This window comes from Spea bombifrons, chromosome 2 (assembly GCF_027358695.1).
Source record: "Spea bombifrons isolate aSpeBom1 chromosome 2, aSpeBom1.2.pri, whole genome shotgun sequence".
NCBI lineage: Eukaryota > Metazoa > Chordata > Amphibia > Anura > Pelobatidae > Spea > Spea bombifrons.
Genome location: NC_071088.1, coordinates 124,345,666 through 124,372,901, shown reverse-complemented (window position 1 = coordinate 124,372,901; position 27,236 = coordinate 124,345,666). Strand labels below are relative to the sequence as shown.

The window sequence follows — 27,236 nt, the reverse complement described above, 5'->3', positions numbered from 1 at the left end:
GGGTCTTTAGGGTTAATTTAGGGGATGCTGTGGTTAAGGGGGTGTTAAGGGTTAATTTAGGGGCAGTTATGGTTAATGGGGAGTTTAGGGTTAATTTAGGGGAATCTAAATCCTGGGGGCAGTGAAGTGACATATCTGGGGGTATAAGGCATATACAGTATATAAGGCATATGTGGGGAGGGCAGTGTGGCATGTCTGGGGAGGACGGAGTGGTGTATCAGGGTGTATAAGGCATATCTGGGGGTAGAGTGGCATATCTGGGGGTAGAGAAGTGGCATGTCTGGGAGGCAGGGTGGCATGTCTGGGGAGGATGGAGTGGGGTATCAGGGGATATAAGGCGTATCAGGCACAGTGGCAGATGTGGGAGGCAGCGTGGAGTGGCAGATGTGGGAGGCAGCGTGGAGTGGCAGATGTGGGAGGCAGCGTGGCATATGTGGGAGGCATTGTGGAGTGGCATATGTGGGAGGCAGCGTGGAGTGGCATATGTGGGGAGGGCAGGGTGGCATGTCTGGGGAGGATGGAGTGGTGTTTCAGGGGGTATAAGGCGTATCAGGCACAGTGGCATGTGGGGGGTAGAGTGGAGTGGCAGATGTGGGAGGCAGCGTGGCAGATGTGGGAGGCAGCGTGGAGTGGCATATGTGGGAGGCAGCGTGGAGTGGCATATGTGGGAGGCAGCGTGGAGTGTTGTGGTAGGCAGCGTGGCATATGTGGGGGGGCAGCATGGCATGTCTGGGAGGCAGCGTAGCAAGCCTGGGCTCAAATGTGCATATATTGGGGGGCTGGTTGGGAAATAAAGACAAGACATGTATTATCAAAGTTTTTTTATTCTGCTGTTTGTATTTAACATCATTTGTTTAGTAAATTATTTTAAATAAATGAAAAATTTACATTTTTTTTATCCGATTAATCGAAAAAATAATCGGCCAACTAATCGATTATTAAAATAATCGTTAGTTGCAGCCCTACATTCAACCATGCAAGTCAATGGAGCCCAGCTTTCTAATCACAGTGTGATTAGTAAAAATAATATAAAATTAATAATAATTAGAAAAAAATAGTAAAAAAACAGTACAATGTAAAAATAATTTCCCTCTGATGTCACTATCAGGGGAACCTTCAAGTTGAAAAAAAATGTTAAAAATGTTTAAAAAAGGCAAAAAAAAATTAAAATATATATATAAAAAATATATATATAAAAAATATATTTTTGTGAGCAAGTCCTAAAATTAGCACATTAGCTTAAAAAAACAATTCTCGCATGGAAAGAGTTAAAATACTGGCATATTAAATGCCCATGGGGTGTCTACCTTTAAAAAATGTATGATTTGATGGGGTAAATTGAATTGGCCGGATTCAACAATGTCCCAATTAACACGGGGGGGGGGGAGGATGGCCACACATCTAATTTCCAATTTTAAAAAAATGCACACGTACCAAATGTGGCCTTTTAGTTCCCCCCAAAAATGACAAACCCATGCATGTGGGGTATCACTGTACTCAGCAGATGTTGCTGAACACATATTGGGGTGTCGTGTGACAGCGGCATATACCAGGAGCTGTAAATTCATACATAGAGTAGGTGTGTGTGGGAAAAATACACACACAAAAATACTACTGCAAACTTTGAAAAAATGCTGGTGATAAAATGTGTGCATGCAAAGAGTTAAAATACCAGCATTTAAAATACCCTGTGGTGTCTAGTTTTCAAAAATATATGGTTTTGTTGGGCACACTGAAATGGCCCGGCTCAAAGATGTACCAAATAGGGCATGGGTAGTGGATCCCCAAATGCCAAAGTTCAACATTGAAAAATGTGCATGCCCCAAATGTGGCCCTTTTGCCCCCAAACAGCCAGGCAAAATCATTCATGTGAGGTATCGCTGTACTCAGGAGATGTTGCTGAACACATATTGGGGTGTTTTGTGATAGTGACATATACCAGAACCTGTTTATTCATACCTGAATTAAAATGTGTGTGAAAAAACAAATGCAAACAAATTACTACCATAAAGTTTGACAAAGGCTGATGGTAGAATAAGTGCTTGGAAAGGGTTAAAATACTAGCATTTGGAATACCCTGGGCTGTCCAGTTTTCAAAAATATATGACTTGATGGGGTAAATTGCATTGGCCGGCTTCAAAGATACCCGAAATGGCACATGGGGGGGAAGAATTACCAGATTTGGAAAAAATGGCTTTGAAATAGCAGAACGCTACCTGTACTTATTGCCCCATAACGTGCAGAAAAAAGCAAAAAAACATAAAAACATTGTATTTCTAAACTCAGGACAAATAGTAGAATCTATTTAGCAGGTTTTTTCATTACCTTTTATAGATGAGTAAAAGATTTTTCAACTAAAAGTTAGAAACAATGTCATCTAAAGAAAGCCCTTCTTGTCCTGAAAAAAACACAATATCTAATGTGTGTGGGTTCAGTAAACGGGAAAGAAGAAAATTACAACTAAACACGAGCAGCGCAGAAATGTTAAAACGGCCATTGTCACGAAGGGTACAAAAAGTAAAATCAGCCTTTGTCACGAAGGGGTTAATGTTCCTTGCATCTTCAGTGTATGTCAATAAATAGCCATAATAGAAGCAAGTCTTGTGTCTACTGGTTCCATCCCTGGAAATATAAAAGCTGAATGTGGAATATATTCCTGTCTTGATTTGAAGATGGGGCTGGAGATCAATTGGTTCCTGTGCCAGGTTGTTTGTATATGTCGTTGGTGCATTCATATGAGAGAGGGGAGACTTAAAAGAACATTGATTAAATAGTTGGGGTGGGATAGAGAGAGAAACTGTAAATGGCCAATTTTCCATATTGGCATATTCCAGGCTTTGTGCCTGTGCTTAATCCAAATTTAGTGTGTGGCAACAATTACACGAAGCTTATCCATTTTTAAGAAAGAGAATGAAGAAGAAAAAATAATATAGAAGAAATTATCAGAGCTAAAATCCAAACATTCAAAAAAAAAAAAAGTACTTTGAATAAACACGAAGCTTCAGTAATTGATGGCTAAAACACATAGGATTACCTGCTGTATTGAGGCAACACACAGGGCACAAGTCCTAACGGACATCCAGTATTACTAAGATTAAGATGAATTGGCTTGGTAAAACTGCACTGCTTACACTTAAAAAGATTCTGCCCATCAGAACTGGGGTTGAAACCATGACAGAGCTTCCCTTTGCATGGGTGATTTGTGCAGATTTAGCCAACAGTACTTGGATTCTGTCCAAGAATGAAGAGAAATCATCAGATACAAGCCTCTGTATAATTATGACTGAAGATTTAACACTTTATGCACAGTAAGATCCCACATGGTGAGATGAAACCTTTCATCCCGGCTCACTTTTCAGAATAAACCCCATTTTGGAAAACGTATCCGTAAGTAGGAACATACAATTTTGTTGTCTTCCAGTACATTATATAGTTAACTATATTGTAATACATTTAAGGAAGAGCAAGCGGTGCCCAGCTTTTGCAGTATATGCAGTCTGTGTAGCTAATCCCTACAACAACACGGACAACAAGCATGGTCAGAGTGTTTACTGCCACATTTATGTCAGACAAAAGTAAGTTTGAGGATTAAGTTCAAATATTTAAGTAGCACTTTTTATTAAAGGACCTAAGGGTAAGTTGTAGACATTGTAATGCTAATGCTGAACTTATCTCTGACTTTGAAATCGGTCAGACGGTTAACGCCAAGTGTACTTTGCAAACCAGTAGATAGTGCCAGACTAAAACGCGGGTCTCTCTTAATGTGGCTCTAAAACCATACTTGAACCATTGGAAAATTGGATACCACAAGTCTCTACCAGGCTTAGGCTTTAGTAAACACAATATAACAATGATGATATAAACCCAATGATTTATTTATTCAACAGGACAGTTTTGTAAAATTAGTTAGCCAGTAGTAATATACAATGTAATAATTATACAGAGGTTGTTTGATATCGTAAAATTACCTGTACCAAAAATTAACGACACAGAGTTGTATATACACATTAGGCGGATAGGATCACTTTGAGGTTCTTGGTTTACAACGTAATGAGACGGCTGCATGGCAGTTACTGATAACCTGGGAATTAATAATCGCCTGACATAATTTCAAAAAATGTTAAATTATTATGATATTTTACACCAAGACCAACAGGATAATTTCACACATATTACTTTTTTAACACTCAGGATTTCAGGCTCATATTACTAGTGAATGAGGAAATGGATGCCTCTTTTGAAGAATACCTATACATATAATCGCCTTCTCCCTCGCCTTTTTTTTCCCCAGCCAGTTTTCAATGCTAAGCCACACCTAAGCATGAAGTATTTCCAACAAGAAACGACTTGCGCTACCCAGCACATAAACCTACAGAAGCCGCTTCCCTTTGTCTTCTTTTCCATAATCGGCCTTAAACTTGTAGTTACAAATGAATCACCAAAATAATTTCTCAGAAGTTACCATGGTAACCCGGTCAGTATACAAGAGTGCCTAGTCTGTTTTTATAGGTTTGGCTAATAGGTAAGTAGGTTAATAAAGTGGTTCAGAAATGCTCTTTATTAATATCCTCCCGTTTCAAAGGGATATTGAAAGCATTAGCTCAAGAGGAAGTATGCCAAGCACATAACCGTCTCTGGTATTCCATTTGGTCCTTAAGGATGTATCTATTGCTAACTCCAAATAGCATCCTAAGAAGGCTACAACTGTTTGACAAACTCTATAGTTACATAGGTGGGGATTCATAAAACTGTTAGACAGGGAAACCAGGTGGAACAAAAAAACACAAAGCAAGCAAGGCTGTATTTATCTTCCAACCAAATGTTGGATTTTCAGAAGTCCATGAAGCTGGACCCTTCATAATGCATAGTCAGTGAATACAAAAGTCTACATTTAGTGAAAACACCCCTTTGACTATCCTTGTAAGCATAAACACATTTAAGTAAAATCTAGATTTCACATTTGCAAGTGTCTTTAGCAAATAAAATACAAAAGACAATCAGAATGACTTTTATGCAGTGAACAAAGATTGGAAGGACAGAGCCATTTTTTTTTATTTTGGCATCTGGTCAGTCTACCCCAATGTCTTATTTGGAACATATTTGCACACAGGTATTTTTAAGTGCTCCTATTTTAACTGTTTCAGTGCTTGGATCTTGGGAAGGTATAGCAATTTTAGGACTTGCTCATAAAAATAAAAAAAAAATGTTAAACTTATGATGTAATGGTGACATCACTGGGGTCTTGTATTTGTATATTTGTAATTTTTTATTTTACTGATCACATAATGGTTGGTGTGCTGGGGTCCGTTGACCCTCTGGGAAGTCTTTTATTTTGAATGGGCGTCACCATCTTTTTAGAGGCAGCGTGTCTCTTTCAAGTGGGCTTTTTAAACACTACTGGGAGTGATCAAACGGGGCCCCTGACTTTTTGGTGTTGCTGAATGCTTTGATGTTGAGCTGAGCAATTTCTGTGATTTGCCTGGTACGTCAATTATAATCAAGGGGTTAAAATATCTACTGTGACAATTTATAATAAGAAAATTTGTGATCAGGAGGTAACAGGTCATATACTGTAGGTGAAAGTAGGGACAACTTTAGACCTAGGTCTGCATTCCGAGGCAGGTTTCAGGCATTTTTTAAGTAAGCTGACACATGTGCACCCCCTTGTGCCACTGCGTTGTATGGATCAGGACACAAGTGATGACGGTCTGTACCAAAAGAAGCACAGCTGGACCACCACTGATGCCCTACCCTCTACAAAGTGGGAGTAGGGTTCTTAAAGGGTTCCATTGGTAGGGGCTGAAGATCTGATACACCCCAACCACTACTGGTTCAACATTTACCAATCTTGCAGTAGCAAAAACCCTTAGTAACCCTTAGTATCAGCTAGACCTGAAACAACGAATCGATAAAATCGATAATAATAATAATATTAATCGAGTGATCGATTCGTCGTTGGAGCGCTCGGCTCCTTTTACTTACCTCCGCCGGCGTTCCCCCGTTTGTGCTGCAGAGCTCTGTAGTGTCCGTCTGCTTGAAGTTACGTACTGACGGATGTGACGCGCGTGTACGATGAAGATTTGAATAAAGAGAGAGAGAGAGAGAGAGAGAGAGAGAGAGAGAGAGAGAGAGAGAGAGAGAGAGAGAGAGAGAGAGAGAGAGAGAGAGAGAGAGAGAGAGAGAGAGAGAGAGAGAGAGAGAGAGAGAGAGAGAGAGAATGAGAATGAGAATGAGAATGAGAATGAGAATATGAATGAATATGATTGAATATGATTGCCGGGTGGGAAACTGATGGGGCAGAGTGTGTGTTGGTGCAGGGCATTTTATTAAATTTTTTTTATCCGATTAATCGAAAAAATAATCGGCCGATTAATCGATTATTAAAATAATCGTTAGTGGCAGCCCTAGTATCAGCAGATATTTCAGCTTAACAGGTACAGGTTTGCCCCTAAAACAAAAGGGTGTCAAGATGCCCCTTAGCACATACATGTACATGTCGTCCTGCCCTTCTTGCAGCGGCAGGGACACATCCCTGCCCCTACATGGGAGATCAGTTGTTTGACAGCCTGGACTCAACCCTGACAGCAGCCGGCTTTCTGCTGTCCGATCTCATGTAACAGCACCTGGCACAAACTGTTACATTTTTAAATGCCTGATCGGGCATTTTGAAATCTGGCATTCCCTTCCGGGTTGCGTCACTGCTGACGTCACCCGGAAGGTAATTGGAGGACAGGATATCCCCTGCAGGGATATCCCATCGCTCTGATGAGGCACATACACAGTGTGATCCGTGCAGGGGGGTCGCAGGGAGGAGTGAGAAATCATGTTTCTCACCCTCCTCCCATGCTGAAAAACGAAACAAAGAAAAAAAAATTGTTAGTGATTAAATTTTTTTTTTTAAATAATACAATAAATAATAAAAATAAATAAAGTGAGATAAGTGATGTTACTGAATTATATAGCACCATCATATTCCACAGCGCTGTACAATGGGACATCTACAATATACAATATAGTCTAACGCTAGAAATCCGTGAATTTGTAGACATCCGGGGCGCTTTCAGAGTGAATCGCTGCAGATTTGCTGCCACCGTTTATACACGGCACAACCGCCGCCCAGCTCCCTCCACCGTCCCAACTACTAAAAATATTTGCAGCTCTAACGCAACACGCTTCAAGGATTCGCCTACTGGTGGCGCGTATATCCCGCGCCGGAAGTAGCCGAGCCATGATAGCGGATATGGCCTTGTGACGTTGAACGGTTGCTGCCGGGATTCCGAACGTCGGTGGAACGTCGTTCTGTATCACGTGTAGCCGGCACCGGGCTGACTGGAAGCGTTTCTTGTTGGCGAAATTGGCGGCGAGAAAGATCACGAAGAACCGAGGATAACAGACATAAAGAGGTGAGAAGATGGAAGCGCCGGTATGTACATTGCGATAGCCACGTGCCGCCAAATTTCATAGAATGGCGCGGGCTCGGTAAAGAAACACAGCGCACGAGATATTCCGGTAACGGAGGAGCCAAGGCATATAAATCATGCTCTGGGCTATATAAGGGACTGTCGTTTCAGAGTGAGTTAAACGCTGGCTAAATTATGTGGCCAGTCCTGCAGATGACTTATAAATAGAGGTATTCGGTATCCGGTGCTCGTGCTTGTTTATTGCGTTCGTGATAGCTTGTTACATTTTGATATTACAGCAGAGCGTCATTTAGTAAATTGAAGCTCTACGATCTATAAATTGATGATATGGGGTCCCGGATTACTTTATAGTGCTGTCACTGTCTAATAAGCTGCTACAGGAGAGGCAGTCTGGCCTCTGTAGGGTGGATTCGGTAAGACCAGCTTTCTTAGTTTTTAACCCCTAAAGGGAAAAGTCCCCAATAAAAGATGTTTTTGCTGTGAGCTTTAAGTACAGTGCTGTGTGCAATAATGTAGACTGGAGTAAAAGAAAACGTGTTCCAACCAACCTCCTTTATCTGAAGACCTGTCATGTGATCTCTCGGGTGACTTTCTGCCCAAACACGACTAGGCTGACAATTCAATGTCCAATGCAGCCTCATCGTCACTGAATGCAAATCGATGTGCTTTGTGTGCATTCTTCATCCTGTGAAAAATAAGTTATCTTTAGAAGTAGCTGCAGTGAAGTACCCTCTATGGGACCTCTCTGTAATTGAAGCAGCCAATCGGTGATCAAAAAAGTGCTCCTATTAAAATCAATGGGAACACTTTCTGTACCTACCCCCCATCCCCTCAGGAGTCCCTGCTGAGCCAGCACTGGAGCTGACTTGCGGGGAGTACATCATGTGGACCCAAGCGGCAAGCAGCAGATGTGTTTGGCAGCACATGTTTCCTGTGAGCCAAATAGATGGTGGTAGGAAAAGAGACGAATGTTTATGGTGGGGAGAGCTGCAGAACCCCCCCCCCCATGCATTCATAACAGGGAGCATGCAGTAATTTAAAGGGATCACTCTATTATATGCATTAAAGCGCATACGATGGCTGGCATGTCCCTTTAAGGCTGCGTCATTCTGTTTATCTCAATGCTGTATCGTAAGGAGTTAAGGTGTTTGCCGACGACTAAGATAACACAGAACACGTACACATCACGGATATGAAGCTGGGTGAACAGATTTAAAAAGAAAAACGGCACACTGTCTTGCAAACGCTCGTCCCCCAAGTTGGGTTATACTCCGCATGCATTGTGCTTGTCTTTTTTTGGATGTGAAAAACACTGCAACGCGACATGGCTAGAGGCCACCAGGTATCTCTTATAAATGGCAGGTTCCTTGAGGATGTTCTGGTGACAAGTGTGGTCTGTTTATTCTTAGTTTCATTATTTAAAAAAATATAACATAAGTCCTTTTTATTGTGCATGGGTTATATTAGACTGTATTCGCTGCATGAAGACACATTAAAGGCTTTGTGCCTGACCCAAACACACATTCTTAAATCTATAGTAAACGAGTAAAATCAGTTATGTTTTATCTAAAGATAACTTATTCTAATTATTTATTACAGGTGGAAGAATGCATGTGCAAATAGAGGGTGGGAAACTCATCCAAATAAGGCAGTCGGGTATAACTGTCATAATGCGGACCTTGCTGTGTTATAGAATAATCTGAAAAAATACAGCTCCCTAACAGCGGCCAGACTAAGCAATACTCCATCGATGCCTGTCGCTGCTGGAGTACATCGTACATATGGGGCGCTTTCAATTTTTTGCATTATAGAATCTACTTTTATTGTCTAGCGTGCTGGTATAGTCTCAAAGCCTGATCTCTCTGCCTTGAGCAGATGGTTACTAAGGCAGGGGTGTCCAACCTGCGGCCCTCCAGCTGCTGCAGGAATACATCCCCCATACTCCTCAGCCCCTTAGCTGAAAGAGCATTATGGGAGATGGAGTCCTACAGCAGCTGGAAGGCCACAGGTTGGATGCCCCTGTACTAAGGTGTATGGAAGATACACATACGTTTTAATAAACTTTTATTACAAAAGCCTTTTATATGTTGCATGTTTTTTGGGTGATGAGCCTGGGCACTTTTAGTATGGAAATGGGGTTTTCTTCCTTAATTTTGCAATTAAGTTGCAATTAAATTGGCACCCTTAGTCAATATGAGCAGAGAAGGCTGTTAAAATGTTCTTTATTGTTTAACCTTTTCATCTATTCTTGAACGACACACAAAAATACTCTGCTCTCATGGGTATCAAATAATTGCAAACACAACACCGGTTTTACCAAAAATATATAAAATGTGTGGCACAATTATTGGCACCCTTTTAGTGCAGGGCTCGACAAATCCCAGGCGCCAGGTCGCCATGGCGACAGAGAATTTTGTCCTGGCGCCTAGGTTTTGTCAGCCTCTTACATCCCGAAAAAATTGTGGATGTAAGAGGCTGAGTCACCACATGGGGGCGCTGTTGCTGTCTGCCCAGAAGTCTAGGCAGACAGCACAGCCACTCCGAGCCCGCCCCCGAGCCTGAGATCACTCCCACGGAGTGAGCCTGTAGGCTGAAAACGCGGTTGCTGCAAAAACCAGCAATCGCGTTTTCAGCTGCCACAGGCAGCTTCAAGGAAGGGGGTTGTGTGTTGATTGGGCCCCCACACAAGTGTGGGGACCTGACACAACACCCCCCAGCTGCCTGATCGCTCCATGAGAGCAACAGTGCAGCGTTAACCCCTTCAATGCCGCGATCGCGGCATTTAGGGGTTAATTCCCGTTTTGTACGGGGCTCTGCTGCTGGTGGTCTGCCTGGTTCCAGGCAGACCAGCAACAGCAAAAACGAGCCCCCACAAGCCCTGTGATGACTCCTGTAGGCATGGAAGCCTACAGCAGTCATCAGAGTTTCCCCCCACCCCCCTGCAGTGGCTGGTCTATAGACCAGCAATTTGAGTCCCAGCTGCCAGAGGCAGCTTCAGGGACAGGGGGAGAGGGTTATTTGGTCTCCACATGAGTGTGGAGACCAGCTCCAACACCCCCCTGCTGCCTGATCGCTCCCTGAGAGCGACAGTGCAGCGTTAACCCCTTCAATGCCACAATTGTGTATGACACATTCGTGGCATTGCAGGGGTTAACATTTGTCCCCACAAGCTTGTGGGGACTAAATATCAGTCAATGCTGTGCGCCAATGGAACATCAGCATTGAAAGGGTTAAAAAAAAATAATTAAAAAAAAAAAAACAGCACTGACCTGAAAGTCCAGGGTGCTTCCAGGTCAAACGCTGTGAGTTTAGTAAGTGGGCTGATGATGATCAGATCACTCCTAACCAACCGTTAGTTTAAAAAAATCCTGGCTCCTAACTTTTTTACCTGGCGCCTAGATTCACAACAAATTTGTCAAGCCCTGTTTTAGTGAATACTTTATGGTACCTCACTTTGCCAAGATAAGTCTTCTACTATAATGCCTAGTTGGAGAATACATGGCAAGGGGTCTGAGGCCATTCTTCCATACTGAATCTCTCCAGATCCTTTAAAGTCGGAGTCGGTGGACTCTTCTCTCCAGTTATTTTGTTTATTTTCATGTATGTTTTGGATCGTTGTCCTGCTGGAAGATCCAGCCATAGCCCATTTTAAGCTTTCGGGCAGAGGCAGTCAGGTGTTCATTTAATATCTGTTGATATTTGATAGAGTCCATGATGCCATGTATCCTAACAAGATGTTCAGGTCCTCTGGCAGAAAAACAGCCCCAACATATTAAAGAGCCGCCACCATATTTACTGTGGGCATGAGCTACTTTTCTATATGGCTACCTCTCTCTGTGCGCCAAACCCACCTCCAGTGTTTATTGCAAAAAAAAGCTCAATTTTGGTTTCATCTGACCATAGAACCCGATCCCATTTGCAGTTCCAGTAGTGTCTGGCAAACTGAAGACAGTTGAGTTTGTTTTCCGATGAGAGTAGAGGCTTTTTTCTTGAAACCCTTCCGAACAGCTTCTTGCGATGTAGGTGACGTCGGATTGTAGTTTTGGAGAATTTCTGACCCCAAGACGCAAATAACTTCTGCAATTCTCCACTTATGATGCTTGGAGAGTATTTGGCCACTCGTACCATCCTCTTCACGGTGCGCTGAGACAATATAGACACGCGTCCTCATTCTGGTTCATTCATAACATTTCCAGTTGGCTTCTTAATTATTGCTCTGACTTTGGAAATGGGCATTTTCAATGGTTTTGCTATTTACTTTCGGTGAGGCTCGCATCACTTTATTATCGCCACACGGTCATGTGCTATTCTTTTTCAAGAGCAAATGGGGAAAAAATGTAGACCTCTAACATTTAGCCCATGTACTGTTAAACCTCAAATGTGATGACAAGCAACCAGTTAAGACATCAGATTTCACCAGGAAACATACAATTTAATGTATGGAATAGTTTGCACACAGTTGTGCTTTCCTGATGGTTTCCTTTATTGATTAATAAGCAGCTGGGTGCAATAGTAACAGAACAGGTGCTTCTGCCGCTTTACAATACTCTCACCCAGAGCATTGCGAATAGTCCTGGAGACCCGTCTACAGAAGGATAATGAGATATTGGAGAGACTTCAAAATGGTGAATAGTTTGTAGCATACAAATCGTATGTATAGCTTGGTAGAGGTTATTACAGCGAGGGAATATAAACAAGCATGGGGTAGTCCTCAAAATATCCTTAATCTAAGACAAGACCTGAACTGATTAAGATTGGCCGAGTGATTCTGTTTCTCTCATTGATTGTGCTTGAATTTTGTGACACTGCTAAGAGTACGCGGTTAAATCCTTGTTATAACGTTTCACCCGTGCACCGCTAGCAGATTAAGTACAACGTACAATACAAATCAGCATCCTGTAATCTTCAAGAAGAACCTCAATGGTGCCCACCAAGTAAGTCGAGCACATTGCAGGAGCAGAGTTGGATGCAGTTCCTTGTAGACTATTGACCTGCTTGGGGGGGTGTTCGTGCTCTGTCATATACAATCTGTGTGATAGTGTATTTTAAAAAGACTGACTTATTTACAATAGGCTTAATTAGGATGCTGAAAACGTCCATCTTTATTTTTCAAGTCTTGGAGTTAGATTTTGGGAGTTGATCGTGTTTCTATATAAAGGAGCTGTATTCACATATGGAGCCAACAGTGTTTGTTATTTTCTGGTTCTGCAAACCCCCAAATTATGAATTCTGCAAAAAAAAAAAAAAAAGACACAAAATCAGCATAAATGTTGTATTCACTGACTAAAACGTGCTGCTTTTTTACGGCAACTTTATTCAAAGCGAGAGTTTGTTGATTTATGTTTCGGCACCCTTGCTTCACTATTCATTTGGAAGGACTAACACTGGCAGGCATCTCCAACAAGATGGCTGAAATGTAGCCCTGTGTAATGCATAATTCAGTTGGAGAAGAGAGGTCTCACTGATTTAACAATGCTTTATACAGGCCCAGCCAGCACTTTTCCTACACGCTTGCTGGATTTGGCACTTAATAATCAATAGGGAGTCACAACTATAACACTGCATTGAATAAACCCCTTTATCAAGCCTGAGCACTTTCATGTAAATTTATGCATGTATTGGGAAATAATCAATACGACTTAGTACAGGGGTGTCCAACCTGCGGCCCTCCGGCTGCTGCAGGACTACTTCTCCCATAAGGCTCCTTCAGCCTTGGGCCTGGAAGAGGAGTATGGGAGATGTAGTCCTGCTGCAGCTGGAGGGCCACGGGTTGGACGCCCCAGTCTTCTGTTCTATATACTAAGTCATATTTGTGCGTCGTAACATCGTTTAGTTCCTGTTATCTCTCTTCACTAATAGTACGATCCCAGTTACCTTACTCTGCTGGTGGTTATATGGAGTTTCACATTGTATTAAAGTCATTATGTTGTGTATATGTTCTGTATGATATGTTCTGTATGATATACACATGTTGATTTAAGCTTACTGCTCAATATAAAGTTGCCTTTTAATCTCATGCGAAATAATTCTTGTTCACTTGTTTTGCAGGGGTCTTTGACATGTACTTAATGGTGCTAGCAGGTTACATGTGACATGACAAAAATAATCCAATGGGTCATCAAGATGGCTTCAGAGGCTCCAAGATCTACAGTGTCATTGGTTGGACCAGGGTCTATTTTAGATAAACCTTCGCTCCACGTGGTGGGGTATTTGGGAAAAGTCAGTGAAACTTTTTGTTTGTTCTGTCTTTTTTTCATTTTTTATATCTGCGCACATTTTCCACGGCATCCTCTGTTTTCTCTTTCCACGGAAATCAAAAAAAGGCGAAAGATAATCTTGCGTTTGAAACGCTTGCTTTTCTGCTATAGCGTAGACAAACGTGTACTTTACTATAAAACAGAAGGCCTTTGTTCCAGCGTGTCAGCATTAAAATGAATGTGTATTGTGGTTTAATTATTTATAATGTGGGAATGTTCAAACGGGCCAGAAAAATATTATTCAGTGCTGTTCAAAAAGGTTAATAGCCTAAAGGGAAAAACCTATTTATTTTTTTACTTTGAATTATGCAACAAAACATTGTATGGATCAGGTTCTCGCAAGAAATATTTCCTTCCAGACATTAGGAAGGGTGATGGCTTAATAACAAACATAATCTTTTAACCGTTTAAGTGCTAGAATTAAGTACAGTTCAGTGCAGTTCACTTCCAGTTATGAGCATATTATACATTTGAGTTGAGTATTAGGTGCAATTTTTCCATCATTGCGTCCCCAAGTAATTAAGCCTGTGCTTTCTAAACAGATGTCATAGCCTTATAATAGACTCATGAAGAACATGTTTTTTTGAAGTTTTAGGCAATAAAGCCAAATAAGAAAGCCTTATGGTATCTGGTATTAAAGGTGCTGTTCCACATGGACGTTTTTTGCTACAGCAGAAACTTTAAATTCCAAAAAATACTTACGTTTACCTCTAAAACTTGCTATATATCTGTTTGCGACACACAATTCTGAAATAGACTAAATACAGGGGAAATAACTTGTTTTAGAGACCATTAATGTCATACAGTAATGTTGGCCTGGTAATATGGAATATTTTCTCTAAAACCAGCTTGTTTCATGTACATGTTTAATGGCAAAGTTTTTATTTTGCGTTCCAGAATCCTGATTCCAGTACAGCTTCTCCAGATGGATGCTGCCCAGTGTGCAAGGCCAAAGGCCAGTCCCAAGCTCTTCGTACATACAGGATTAATTTTACTCAGTCGATCTTCCTGTGTGCTAATCCACAGGTACCAATCCATGTTCTTTTATATCGTGCAAACCGTGTCTTCTGTGTTGAGCTGCAATGTGGTCTTCTATATGGAAAATTGTTTAAAACCGTCTTTTTATTGTGATCACACATTTAAGAAATTAGGTCACATTGGCCTTTCTTTAAAACACAAATCTTGAGTGATATGTCTTTGCCGTTTTACTCAGGAAATAAGATTAGAATGTCAGCTCTCAATATTTGAGTCTCCAAAATATTTTATGTTTTGTTAATGCTACATCAAAAATGTTGCAGCAGAGGTGTATCCAAAACATTTGGTATAATCGACTTATTAAAATATCTTCATCCTGCCTGAAGAGAATCAGTATCACTAAAGGTGCTTTCCCGTTTCTTTTCTATTTCAGTGTATTTACCCCCTGGGGTATACCCCTCTGGATAACATAATTGCAAACACAGCAGACCTAAAGAAACCGTGTTGTCCTTCTAAGCAGAAGAAGCGTACTTACTCAGAAACCTCAATAACTAAGCCATGTATGAAGAAACTGAAAACTGATGCTTCAGTCTGTGGAGAGCCGCTCTCAAAAAATGACATTTCATCTTCCCAGAACAACTGCAACCATTTGTCTGTCTCCACTAACCCAGCCTGTGAAGGTTTCATTTACAATGGTTCCTTGCAGTCTGACCACAGAGAGCATACCAAGCAAAATGTGACGGAAAGGTCTAGCCGCTTCAGTAATGGTACGGCTATCCTTCATCCCGTATCCCCATCAACATCTAAAGCACCAATATGTGATCGGACAGGATTGTCTGGACAGATCCACACGAATGATTTCCTGTCTGTGCAAAACAATGCCGAACAGAATAACATGTTGCGCGGTGACTTTGTTGCCGTTTTACATGAAGAACCAACGCTATTGGCAATGTGTGAAAGCTCAAAACTAGATGGTACACAGACCAATGGAAATCTGACACAAAACGGGCACATTGAAGGTAGTTCTGTACTTGACAAAAGTACCTCACCTGATCACCAGCACGAGAGAGGTTCATTGATGGAAATTTCCAGTCCCATACACAATGAGTCTTGTGTCACCCAAGAAATTGAGAATATAAAACCGACACACAATTCATTACAGGCATCTGGACTATCAGAACTAGTTGATCTCATCCAGGACAGTCAACGTGCTTCTAAAAATGAACTCCAAAGTGGCGCAGTGATGGAGGTGTTCAGTTCCTCACATGATGAGAAAACTGACAGACAGGCAGACTCTTCGTTAATTGAATGTGAATTGTTAGAATCTGTTGATTTACTACAAAGCAACCACAATGACTGTGGAGATCCATACTATCCTTCAATACTGCAGCAAGCAAAACCAGATTGTAATGCACAAAAAAGATCAACAGAGAACATTATTAGTCTCTTAAATAATAAAGAAGCGGCTGAGCAAGACAATGAAACGCTTAATGTGGCAGGACTCTCATTACCAGAATCTGAATCGTCTGATTTGTTTGGGGACAGTCAAAATCCGTGTGAACATACAGCCTCTCCTACATTGTTTGCAGTGTCTCAAGCTGAACAGCAAGTGAAAGAAGACTCATTAATAGCTTTATCTGTTCCCCATTACACTGCTGTGGAAAAAAGTATCAATACAAATGCTGAAGCTTTGTTACTACAGGATAGCCCAGCTGAGCAGAATAACATGATGGATCACGACCCCAAGGATGTTCCTTTATCAGGGGTGTCCTCCTCGGAATGCATCTCGGAGAGTAAAAATGAAGATGGATACAGTGCAGGGATGTGTCAGTCTAATGTTGTCCTTGAAGGGTCATCTCTGGAAAAAATTGAGGTATTACAAGATAGCATGGCTGAGGAGAGTAACATGGTGGACATGGAAGTCTCTTTATTAAATCATGACCAGGAGACCAAGGATGTTCCATTATCAGAGGTGTCCTCAGAATCCCTCATAGAAGCACGCCAGTCTGATGATGTCCTTCAAGGGCCATCTCTGGAAAAAATTAAGGTATCACATGATAGCATGGCTGAGCAGAGTAAAACAGTGGACGTGGAAGTCTCTTTATTAAATCATGACCAGGAGACCAAGGATGTTCCATTATCAGAGGTGTCCTCAGAAGGCCTCAAAGAAGCACGCCAGTCTGATGATGTCCTTGAAGGGCCATCTCTGGAGAAAATTGAGGTATCACATGATAGCGTGGCTGAGCAGAGTAAAACTGTGGACGTGGAAGTCTCTTTAGTAAATCCTGACCAGGAGACCAAGGATGTTCCCTTATCAGAGGTGTCATCTTTAGAATGTGTGTCTAAGTTTAAGGGTGAAGATAGATGCACTGTAAGTGCGATCTCAGAAATGTGTCAGTCTGATGATGTCCTTGAAGTGCCATCTGTGGAAAAAATCAAGGTATCAGCTGAGCAGAGTAACACTGACATGAATGTCTCTTTAGTAAGTGATGACCAGGTCACCGAGGGTGTTAAATTATCAACGGTGTCATCTTCAGAATGCGTGTCTGAGAATAAAAGTCCGGATGGGTCCACTGCAAGCACGATCACAGATGTGTCTGGTAACTCTGAAGAGACATCTCTGAACACTCAACTATCTGTAGAGCAAACGAGCATCCAGTCACCACATAAAGAATTGAAATATCTTCATTGGAGAAACAAACACTCGCTCTGTTGGTTAGACTGTATACTGTCCACTCTGGTTCATTCTAGCACAGTTAAGCACACTGTGGCACAAGATGGCTCTGTGGAGGATTCAATCATCCATAAACTCCTTGAAAAATATCAGGAAGCAAATTCAATAGTGACACCAAATGGCAAAAAGAACAAAGGTATTTATTTGCACCTTCCAAAGTACATGCAGTTTAGTTTCTTGATTTTCTGCATTCTATGTGTTGTTCCCCTTGTCATAGTGAACGTTTAGTTTTAAAACCATTTCCACCAATGCTTGTTTTGTACCTTGCAGGATGTCAAAGAACGCTTAATTTGGCCCAGAAGTGCCTGGATGAGATCAGAATTTTTATTTTTGACAAAATAAAGACCTCTTTGAAGTGTAAATTGGGTAAGCTTTATACAGTTATCTACACACTGCATTTTTACAGAGAAGTAGGCTTCTACCTGATGTGAAGACTTCTTCCAATAATACCTGAAATGAATGGGTGTCAGTTGGTTCAGTCTAATTTTAATTATAAATGTTACAGAATATCTTGCTAATGGGAGAACCTCTTGGATAGTTTGCTAAAACAATACACAGACAGTCCAGAGAGAAAGTTGCATTGAGTGGCGATAGATTTTAATTCTAGTCTTTGTGAACTAAAAGAAATTGCATGAAATGCACTGACCCTTCAGGAGATCTCTTGGGGCCGGGCCCAACCCAAACGCAAAGGTGAGTCCAGAAGTGGACCTCCTTGCTGTCTTGTGCCTAGAAGAATCCCAACCGGACCCCACTGACGAGGCCCATGAAGGCTGAAATAAATGTCTGGGATTGTTGCTTCCCTTGTGCAGAGGAAGTTTGCCTCGCGTTTCAGTTCTGGGCTGCCCTTGTGATAGGATCAGACTGATATTTTGAAAATGACATTATGGATCTAGAAAAGGTGCAAAGGAGGGCCACAAACTTAATAAGGGGAGTGGAAGATCTTGGTTATGAAGAGAGACTAAAAAGTTGCATCCATATACAGTAGAAAAAACAGCATCTTAGAGGGGATATTACCGTTATATTATATATTACGGGATATTATCTGTTTGATTATAAGACAAGGTTTTTTTCAGAGCCCCTCATCTTGTATTCAAGGTTGTCTTATAATCAGACCTCAGATAGAGGTCTGATTACAAGACTAAGATCCAGATCCCCCAGTAGCACTGCAGGGGACCTCCTCTCTGACAGCCTCCGCTGCTGCCAGCACTTCCTATTGGCAAATAAAGGGAAATAAAAACAGAAAATGCATTTTTCTCAATTTTTATTAAATATAAAAAATAGTTTACATGTGAATTAATATTTACTAATAAAACTTTTTTCTTATAGGGTAGTCTTATATTCAGGCTTTGTCTTTTTTTTTTTTTTTTCTAAATTAATATTCAAATTTTGGGGGTTGTCTTATAATCGAGCGAATAAGGTATAATGTTGTATAAGTATGTGCAGGGCCAATATAAAGAGCTCTCCGGTGACCTGTTCATTAACAGAAATGTACGAAGTCCCAGAGTTCATCCTCGGACTAGAAGAGAGAACATTTTATACAAGGAAGGGATTATTAAAGGGTAAAAAAAAGTATGACGTTCACTGTAAAAAGGGCTTGTGCTATCACATACAATGACATGCAAAAGCAGAACATACAGGGCTATAAATTATAAAATAGAACATTAATATTTTACAACTTCTTGATTCAAGGAGAAATCTGATTGCCTTTTGGAGTCAAGAAGGAATTATTTGCCCCTTGAAAGTCCCCTTTAACATTCTGAAATATTTATGCATAAGTAATGTTTTCCAATGGCGGGGGACACATTAAGGTTGTGCCATGGGGGGGGTATTCTATGTGTTTGGTCATTTCGGTGTTAAATATACTGGAGTACGCAAGGGTTGGAAGTGATTTTTGTTTTTTGTTATTCTGATCTCTTCTATGTAACCTGATGTCAGGGGTCTCTCTGTAGCGTTATTCCTAACGGTGACCTGGGATTTTATTTACTAATTGCTATGTAGTCATGTAAGGTTAGAATGGGATTTTTATAATAATGCTAATTTAATTATAAGGCTATAGACCCCCCCCCAAGCACAAGCCATTTGGTGGCCTCAGGCTTTGTCTTTAATGATGCTGTGTGACGGGGGATGTCTTGCTTACCGTACCCTTTAATCCTTTAGCCCTTTATCGCTTTAACCATTTGATATGCAGCTTATTTTTTAATCAGGTGACACCCCTTCATTTCAGGTGTCTATGAAGTGACTATAACGTTTTTTGGACTAATGGACTGCATTATAGTGTAAGTAGCATATGTTCTGTGAAAGCTGTTGCCTGGAGAACAACAAACAAACAAAGTAACAGGCAACTTGGCTGACAATTCTAAAATACACATTTCTAAAAGGGGCAAGATGGTTCTTTATTATATAGGCATAAATCATTGCTCTTTTAGATGGACAAAGTGTTCTTTTTCTGACCCCATGATGTCAAGAGTGCCCCCCCTTCATATTGTTAGCTGTGATCAAGCCTAGGCATTTAGCAGGGGTTCCTAGAAATTTAGTGTAGTTAGAGATCCATTTTTATCGGCCTCTATTAAGACATTCTATCTTCGGTGTGGAAATTGCCTCTAAGCGTATTCTGCATGTGTCCATCCTTAATGTCACCACAGTTAACATGAGAGGAACCACTTTAATACGTTGGCACGTGCAGCGCTTGGTAGTGCCGTCTCTCTCCTTTTGATTGATGTATACTTTACCGTTCCATGTTTGTACTTCCCGTCTCAGTTTGAAGCAGAACAAGAAATAGTAATAATGTGCGCATTATGTTTGGATTTCACCTCGGCGCATGCACTGACATCTATGGCAAGGCTGACAGAAGCTTCTTCTTTGTGTGTTTTTCTTTTGAAATAGGAATGAAGGAAAGTCCGGTTTTTGCGTTTCCATTAATTTTGCAGCAGGACCCGAAGTTTAAGGAACTCTTTGTTCACACTTTTTCGTGGAACTTTTCGTGTGAACTTTGTGGATACAAAAGTCAGGAGAGGTAATAGATTGAATGAAAACGTAACCGTTTTGGGATAAGTGTAATAATGCTGTTACTAAAACAAAATATTTAAGTGTGCTTTGTAGTACGTTATGCTTAGCAAATCTCACATTTTCTTCTTCCCTTTGATGCTTGGTTTTTAGAGAATTATTTTCAATAAAGGATTGTGGCATTCAGCACTAGGACCAGAACTGAAAAAACAAAGAACCCTATCCCATAAAACATAACATTTAATAAGATGCAACTAAAAAAGAGATCAATGTATGTAAATCACATGAAAAAGGGGATACAATTATGCATTGTTCAGATGGCTGTTAAAGAGGGACAATTTGTCTTTTTCGCGTGATTAACATGTATTGGGCTCTAGTCTAGTTGTATCTTAATACTATTCACTATCCGCCAAGAGGTCTCTACATAAGACACAGGTCATCAGTTGAGACCTAAGGAAAGGAGATTTCAGCATCAGCATAGGAAAGGGTTCTTCAGAGTAAGAACATTACTGATCTCTGACAGCCGGGGAAGTTCTCAGAGTCCGTGAAGTAGTGCTATGTCAACAACGTGATGGGCTAGCTGTCCAAAAGACCAGGTTGGAACCATAAAACTATAGAGGACATTGTCCTTTTTGTTTGGCGATTTTAAAAATTGCACGATACATTAGTCGGAAACTTCCCCAATTAACAAAAAAAAAAAATTATAGAAACTTTTATAGAAGGAGCGTTGATGTGTCTTCCGATTCCCATTCTAGCCAATTTCAGCAATATTATCTGTACTGGGTTTTCTCCTAATTCTTTTTAATTGTATTTTGCAGGTGCCAGAAAACAATGACAACTTTTACAAACATCTTTCCAGACTGGAAACCCCTGAACGCAGTGCATCGAGCTCCCTGCAATGTGTGTCAGGACTCTGCCCAGAAACGCTCAATGACTTTGGAAAAGTGAGTTCTAGGTTATGGCTAGTGAGTCCGAATGCAGATTAGTTTGCACACGTACATAATACATATGTTTTTTATATATATATATATATATATATATAATGCATGTGTATGTCATAATGTGTGATACGCATATACATACTAAATGTGTTGGTGTTTGCATCCATTTACAACTCTTTCGGTGTATTACCATAGACACAGGAATAGATCAGTTAAATGGTCAAATTTGCTCGGTGACCTTATCTTTTTGACAACCTGCGATATCCACCTCAATTGCAAAGCTGGGCATGCGTGGACTCCATTGAATGTCACCTGGTTACGCTTTGTGGACCAGTCCTTTTAATTTTGTTTTAATTATATGGAATCCAGTTCTAGTTGGAAGATTTGAAAGTGGCTAGTCATTTCTTTATTCCTACTGGATGTAGGTGTTACTCTGAAAACATTAAACATATTAAAGTAGTTGCCCTTTTGCAGTTAGCAACATTTTAAGTAACCTGACTTGAAATTCTAGGGAATGCAATCGTTCTTATGGAATCTGATGGCACTGTGAATGTGTATACATTTATTATAATGGACATTCAAACCTGGTGATTCTACTTGATGGGCCGTCGTTATCTTGGTATTGCTTTATAATGTAAAACATTTGTGTTCTTTGTTTCAGGGTCCACTCTGTGTTCATGCTTCACTTTGTGGAAGGGCTACCAAGCAATGATGTTCAGATGTATTCATTTCAGCTTGAAGGGCACATGTATGAGGTTAAGACGGTGATCCAGTATCAGGGTGACCATTTTGCTACTTGGATTGCAACCGGTGATGGTTAGTATCTTTATTTTAATATCACAATAGCGTTTCCAAATCCCTCCAGATTATAAAGAGTGACATTTTTATATTGATTTTACCAGTTTTATTCAGGAACCCTTTAAACATTTTGCTGATAATGAAACAGGAATGTTTTTCACTTCAGATACTCACCATTAAAAAAGATGATTTTAATTAAAGGTGCACATTATTTTTAGATAACACCGCCACCACAATCCATAAAAGATGATTAACAGGACTTCCCGGTATTGTCTCTATGGAATAACTATAGGTACCTATGTGGAGCCCCAGTTTTTATTCTTAGACCTGGCATGATTATTATTTATTATTCTGATCACTACAGGCTATCAGCAAGCTGTCCGTGGCGTGCGTTGTCTAGCTAGCTGTGATGTCCAACACGCACATATGTTGTTCATTCTGTATGCTGTAATTTGCCTGGGTACCCTGGCCAGTATATTGTATTTACACCCAACAAAGAATGAGCTTGGAGGGCTTGTTAGGATTGCTGTATTCTGAGTGTAAATCAAAAAGCTTTGTGTATCTTTGTCTCATTTCATGGATCGGTCAAAACAAAAGGATAGATAATTATTGATGGGAATTAGGGCTGCAACAACTAATCGTTAAATCGATAATAATCACCCCATAAAAATCAATTCAACTAATCGATAATGAAATTCATTGGCAACGATTTTCATTATCGATTAGTTGAATCAATTTTTATCGATTATAAAATGAGGGTTTTTTTCAGTGCAAATGCTCTGAAAAATACCCCTCGTTTTATAATCCGTTTCAGTGACTCACAGCAGCAGCGCCTACTTACCAGTCCCTCCCGTCACTGACGGTTGGCTCCGCCCCTTTTTCTCCCCGTCCCTCCCTGCAGTCGCACTGACGGTTGGCACCGCCCATTTCCTTCTGAGTATAAAATTAATTTTTGGGTTGTTGAAAGATAGGGCAGGTGGGGGTTAATTTAGGGGCAGTTATGGTGAATGGGGTGTTAGGGTTAATTTAGGGGCAGTTATGGTGAATGGGGTGTTAGGGTTAATTTAGAGGCAGTTATGGTTAATGGGGTGTTCAGGGTTAATTTAGGGGCAGTTGTGGTTGATGGGGTCTTTAGGGTGAATTCAGGGGCAGTTGTGGTTGATGAGGTCTTTAGGGTTAATTTAGGGGCAGTTGTGGTTAATGTTGTCTTTAGGGTTAATTTAATGCTGAGGACTGAGGGTTAATTAATTTAATAAGGTTAAATTAAGGTGGAGTTAGAGGTGGGGGGGGGCAAACTAAGGGGAATCTAAATCCTGGGGGCAGTGGAGATTAATCCTGTATTTATTTATAAAAGTATAGTCAGTGTACTGTGAACGAGTCTGTGAATCTGAGGGCACTATGGCATATATGGGGGTATAAGGCATATTTGGGGAGGACGGAATGACATATCTGGGGGTGACGGAGTGACATATCTGGGCGTATAAGGCATATCAGGGGGCACAGTGTCATATCGGGGATATAAGGCATATAGGGTATATAAGGCATATTTTAGGAGGGCGTAGTGGCATATCTGGGTGTATGTGGCATATGTGGGCGGCAGTGTGACAAGCCTGGGCTCAAATGTGCATAACTGGGGGGAGCAGGTTGGGAAATAAAAACAAGAAATGCATTTTTCTCAAAGGTTTTTATTCTGCTGTTTGTTTTTAACATCCTGTTTGTTTATTAAATTATTTTAAATAAATAAAACATTTACATAAATTTTGTTATCCGATTAATTGAAAAAATAATCGGTCAACTAATCCATTATGAAAATAATCATTAGTGGCCCTAATAGGAATATCTGCGAACTAATTATTTTTATGAAGGTTAAAATACAACCGCTTATAAGCTTTAAAAGCAGCTTATTGTATCAGCCGTACATTAAAGTAAGATTTTCATGGCCTTTCAATATGATCCTATGTAGATTTTTTTTAAGATGTAAAAACTTTACCCGTTTTAATTACTGGAGCTTACATGTTTTATGTTTGGTAGAGATGCAAAAAAGTGCTCACAGGGTTGATCACAATCTTACACAGAACTATTTAGTGTCCAGTGCCAAATAATTTAACGATGCGTACATTTTGGTTCATTAATATATGACTTTTCCTCCCATGTCCCCAGGTACATGGCTGGAGTCTGATGACATGAAAGGATCGTACTGCAAAAAACACAACTTCTTTGATGTCCCTCCTTCAGAAATTCATATTGTAATTTGGGAGAGGAATACTTCAAATATGACCCAAGAGCCAACTCCCCGTGCTTCAGCAGAAGAATATCAAGCAGTTAATTCAGTAAACCAGTGTTCCTTGGATTCTAGTCAGCCGGTGTTATCTGCTTCAGCGGAATTGCCTAAAGAGAGCGTACCCGAGTCCGTGCCGGAATCACAGGTCCCAAATCGATCGGACATTCTATCAGGACTGGAAGGTTATGCTGATGATGATATTATAACTTTGAATCTGGTAGAAATACCTGTTGATTCTTTGGGTAATCCAATTGAAAACAGTCTTGCCCCGGTCTCGGTTACGCCTGCAGCACAAGTACAGACCATTGTACCTGCCACGCTACCAGACACTGCTGTGTGTGAATTGCCTCATAATTCCGAATTGTTATCTGGTGGTAATGGACAAGAGTTGTCTTCTGTCTCTTCCAATTCACACGCAGGAAGTGTACCTTGTGGTGTTGATCATGTTCAGCAGAATGTGTGTTCTATCAAAGGTAAGAGTGACAAAGAATTGGTAAAACCATCCACTGGAAAATCGACTAAGAAACCTAGAAAACGCCCTGACTATTCCAGACTAGAGAATGTAAAGAAGGGAGTAGTTGGCAGCTGGATGAAGAGTTTGATGAGTAAGAATCCTTCTTTCATGAATTCTACTGTGTATGGTTTGCCCAAGAAGACTACACCTGTCAATTCCAGTCCTCTTCTAACTGTTACTGATGTGCATGCTGTTAAAAAGGCACAAAATTTTGGTGCCTTCCAAGCAAAAGGAGCCCCAAGCAACTTCAGTACACCTGACTCAAAATTACTCACCCAAAATAGAAATGGTGCGTCTCACAGTGTACATGTCCCCAAAACCAGTCCACCCGCTGACACTTTTCGTACGCCCACTGTTTCAAATCAGATGACGGCTGGGCAGAACAGAGTGGGTTGTGGCAAACTGCAATTCAAAAATGAGATGTCGTCTAATGAAGATAAAATTCGTAAACTTAGGCTGAAATTGCTAAAGAAGCTAAAAGCCAAGAAGAATGAGCTGGCCAGTCTTGAAAAGCTTGCAAAATCTCAGCATAACAATGACAGCGGCGGTCCGATGAATGGTGGTGCTCAGGCTACCTTCAATCGGCGTGAACACTTGCGTGGATTTCTCCAGGAGTTACAAGAACATCTGGATAACGCCGACAATGAATCCGTATGCACCATGAGTTCCAGCGCATCTCTTTGTAGCAGCCCGGGAGATGCAGAATTCTTTGCCGACTTATTTTCTCCATCATCCACAACAAAGGAGAACAGCGATGACAGCAGTTATCTGGAAATGTTTGTTGATAATCTTGACTCCTCCTTACCTAATAATCACACAACAGTTCAGTCTGCAGAATATCAACAACATACAAATGGCCATCACTTCCCAGCAGACAGTCCATCCCTTCTGCAAGCTACTCCAGGAAGTACAACTTTTGCCCCAAATGGTGGTTTAAATACATCTGTCTCAGAAGAGACCTTCAATTTCCTCTCATCATCTACATTGGAAATGTTGAATGAGGAAAATCAATATTTTCCTCCTTTTGATGATATATTTTAAAATAAACTCAATTGTTAGAAAGAAGTCTTTCTTTAATGACTTGCATATAGATAATCCTAGGCAGTTTGCACTGAAGTTAAGTATGCAATACGACAGCACTGGGGCATTGTATAATTATTTTATAGCACTTAATCTATTCTTTCTTTAAAACAGTTTTGTGAGTTCCCTTCTCAAAGGACGTAAGCAAACTTACCCTTGTATATGTGATTTTATCTGCATCTGGAAGTTCTTCCATCAGTTATCACAGATCTTGAGTCCTGTTCAACAAACATACACCATACACGATTTGGCCTTTGCAAGAACATCTATGTAGGTGTACACTGCATCATCATTTTATTTTATTTTTAATTATAGAGCCGGAATTTCATAGACGAATAAGTCCTCTATCTAGTACCATAGGTGACGTTATGTGGTTATGCAATACGATGAGCAGAACAAAGTTGACCCTTGCGTGGTTAAGCTTGCCTTGGCATGCCTTTGCAGAATATTGGCTAATTAGTGGCAGGAAGGAAATAATTCTTGTCTCTGATGAAACTTCCACTGACAACTCACAGTTAAAGTTAAATAACGGAAGGCTTGTGATTGACTTTGTTTTCATGTGTTTTTTTTTCACTTGAGGCCTAGCTTGTAAATGTTCTGGCTTTACTTGAAGTTGTACATTTTGTAAATTTCACAATTGTTTTGTTTTCCTTTTTTTTGAGGAAGTACAGTTTTGATTTATTAAACTTTACTAATGTTCATGATTGCCTTTGAGTATTCATTCACTTTTTTTTAGCTTTAATTGCCATATTCAAGTTACATATTTATTAATACCCTTTATATGTAAATATATATTATTAGTTTTAAAATACTGAGGCCAGGTTGGGACATCATAGCAAAATTAATCTTACTTCTTACAACCTTAAGTATTAAAGTGTTAAGTGCAAAAGTCTCCTTCTATTGAGAAGCATATCCATGCTGGAAGGAGTAACAATAGGAGTAACAATAGCTTCCTTTGTGCAGTCAAAGTGCCTTGTAATCGCAATCACAAGTGCCATATTGTAAGACAGCATGCCCTTCTGCTGCCCAAGCCAATGAAAGAAGAAAGGTAGACCTTTGAGCTCACCCTGCAGGCTGCTCTCAGGTACTGCAGTCACAATAAAGCATAAACACCGCAGAAATGTTAACAGTCCTGTCATGAAGGGGTTAAACCTAATGTACATAGATATCAAAATTATGCAATCCATACGTAGAAATCAATACACATAGAAATAAACTTCCCCTTACTGTGA

At 40.5% G+C, this 27,236-nt stretch overlaps 1 protein-coding gene across 1 annotated transcript; it reads left to right on the top strand.

Annotated features, from left to right (window-relative positions):
* The first annotated feature begins 7,214 nt into the window (after positions 1 to 7,214).
* On the top strand, positions 7,215 to 26,265 carry USPL1 (ubiquitin specific peptidase like 1). Its single transcript, XM_053456063.1, has 9 exons — positions 7,215 to 7,403; positions 13,470 to 13,640; positions 14,576 to 14,704; positions 15,087 to 17,523; positions 17,658 to 17,753; positions 20,271 to 20,400; positions 21,209 to 21,334; positions 21,993 to 22,147; positions 24,290 to 26,265. The coding sequence occupies exons 2-9, from the start codon at positions 13,515 to 13,517 to the stop codon at positions 25,963 to 25,965; spliced, it is 4,875 nt and encodes a 1,624-aa protein (XP_053312038.1). The 5' UTR covers positions 7,215 to 7,403; positions 13,470 to 13,514; the 3' UTR covers positions 25,966 to 26,265.
* The last annotated feature ends 971 nt before the right edge of the window (positions 26,266 to 27,236 follow it).

Excerpts from the sequence above, each read along its gene's own strand:
- USPL1 (XM_053456063.1), top strand. The coding sequence starts at position 13,515 with ATGACAAAAATAATCCAATGGGTCATCAAGATGGCTTCAGAGGCTCCA. Across the intron at positions 17,754-20,270 it reads CTCTTTGAAGTGTAAATTGG|GAATGAAGGAAAGTCCGGTT; the intron begins GTAAGCTTTATA and ends CTTTTGAAATAG. Across the intron at positions 22,148-24,289 it reads TTGGATTGCAACCGGTGATG|GTACATGGCTGGAGTCTGAT; the intron begins GTTAGTATCTTT and ends CCATGTCCCCAG.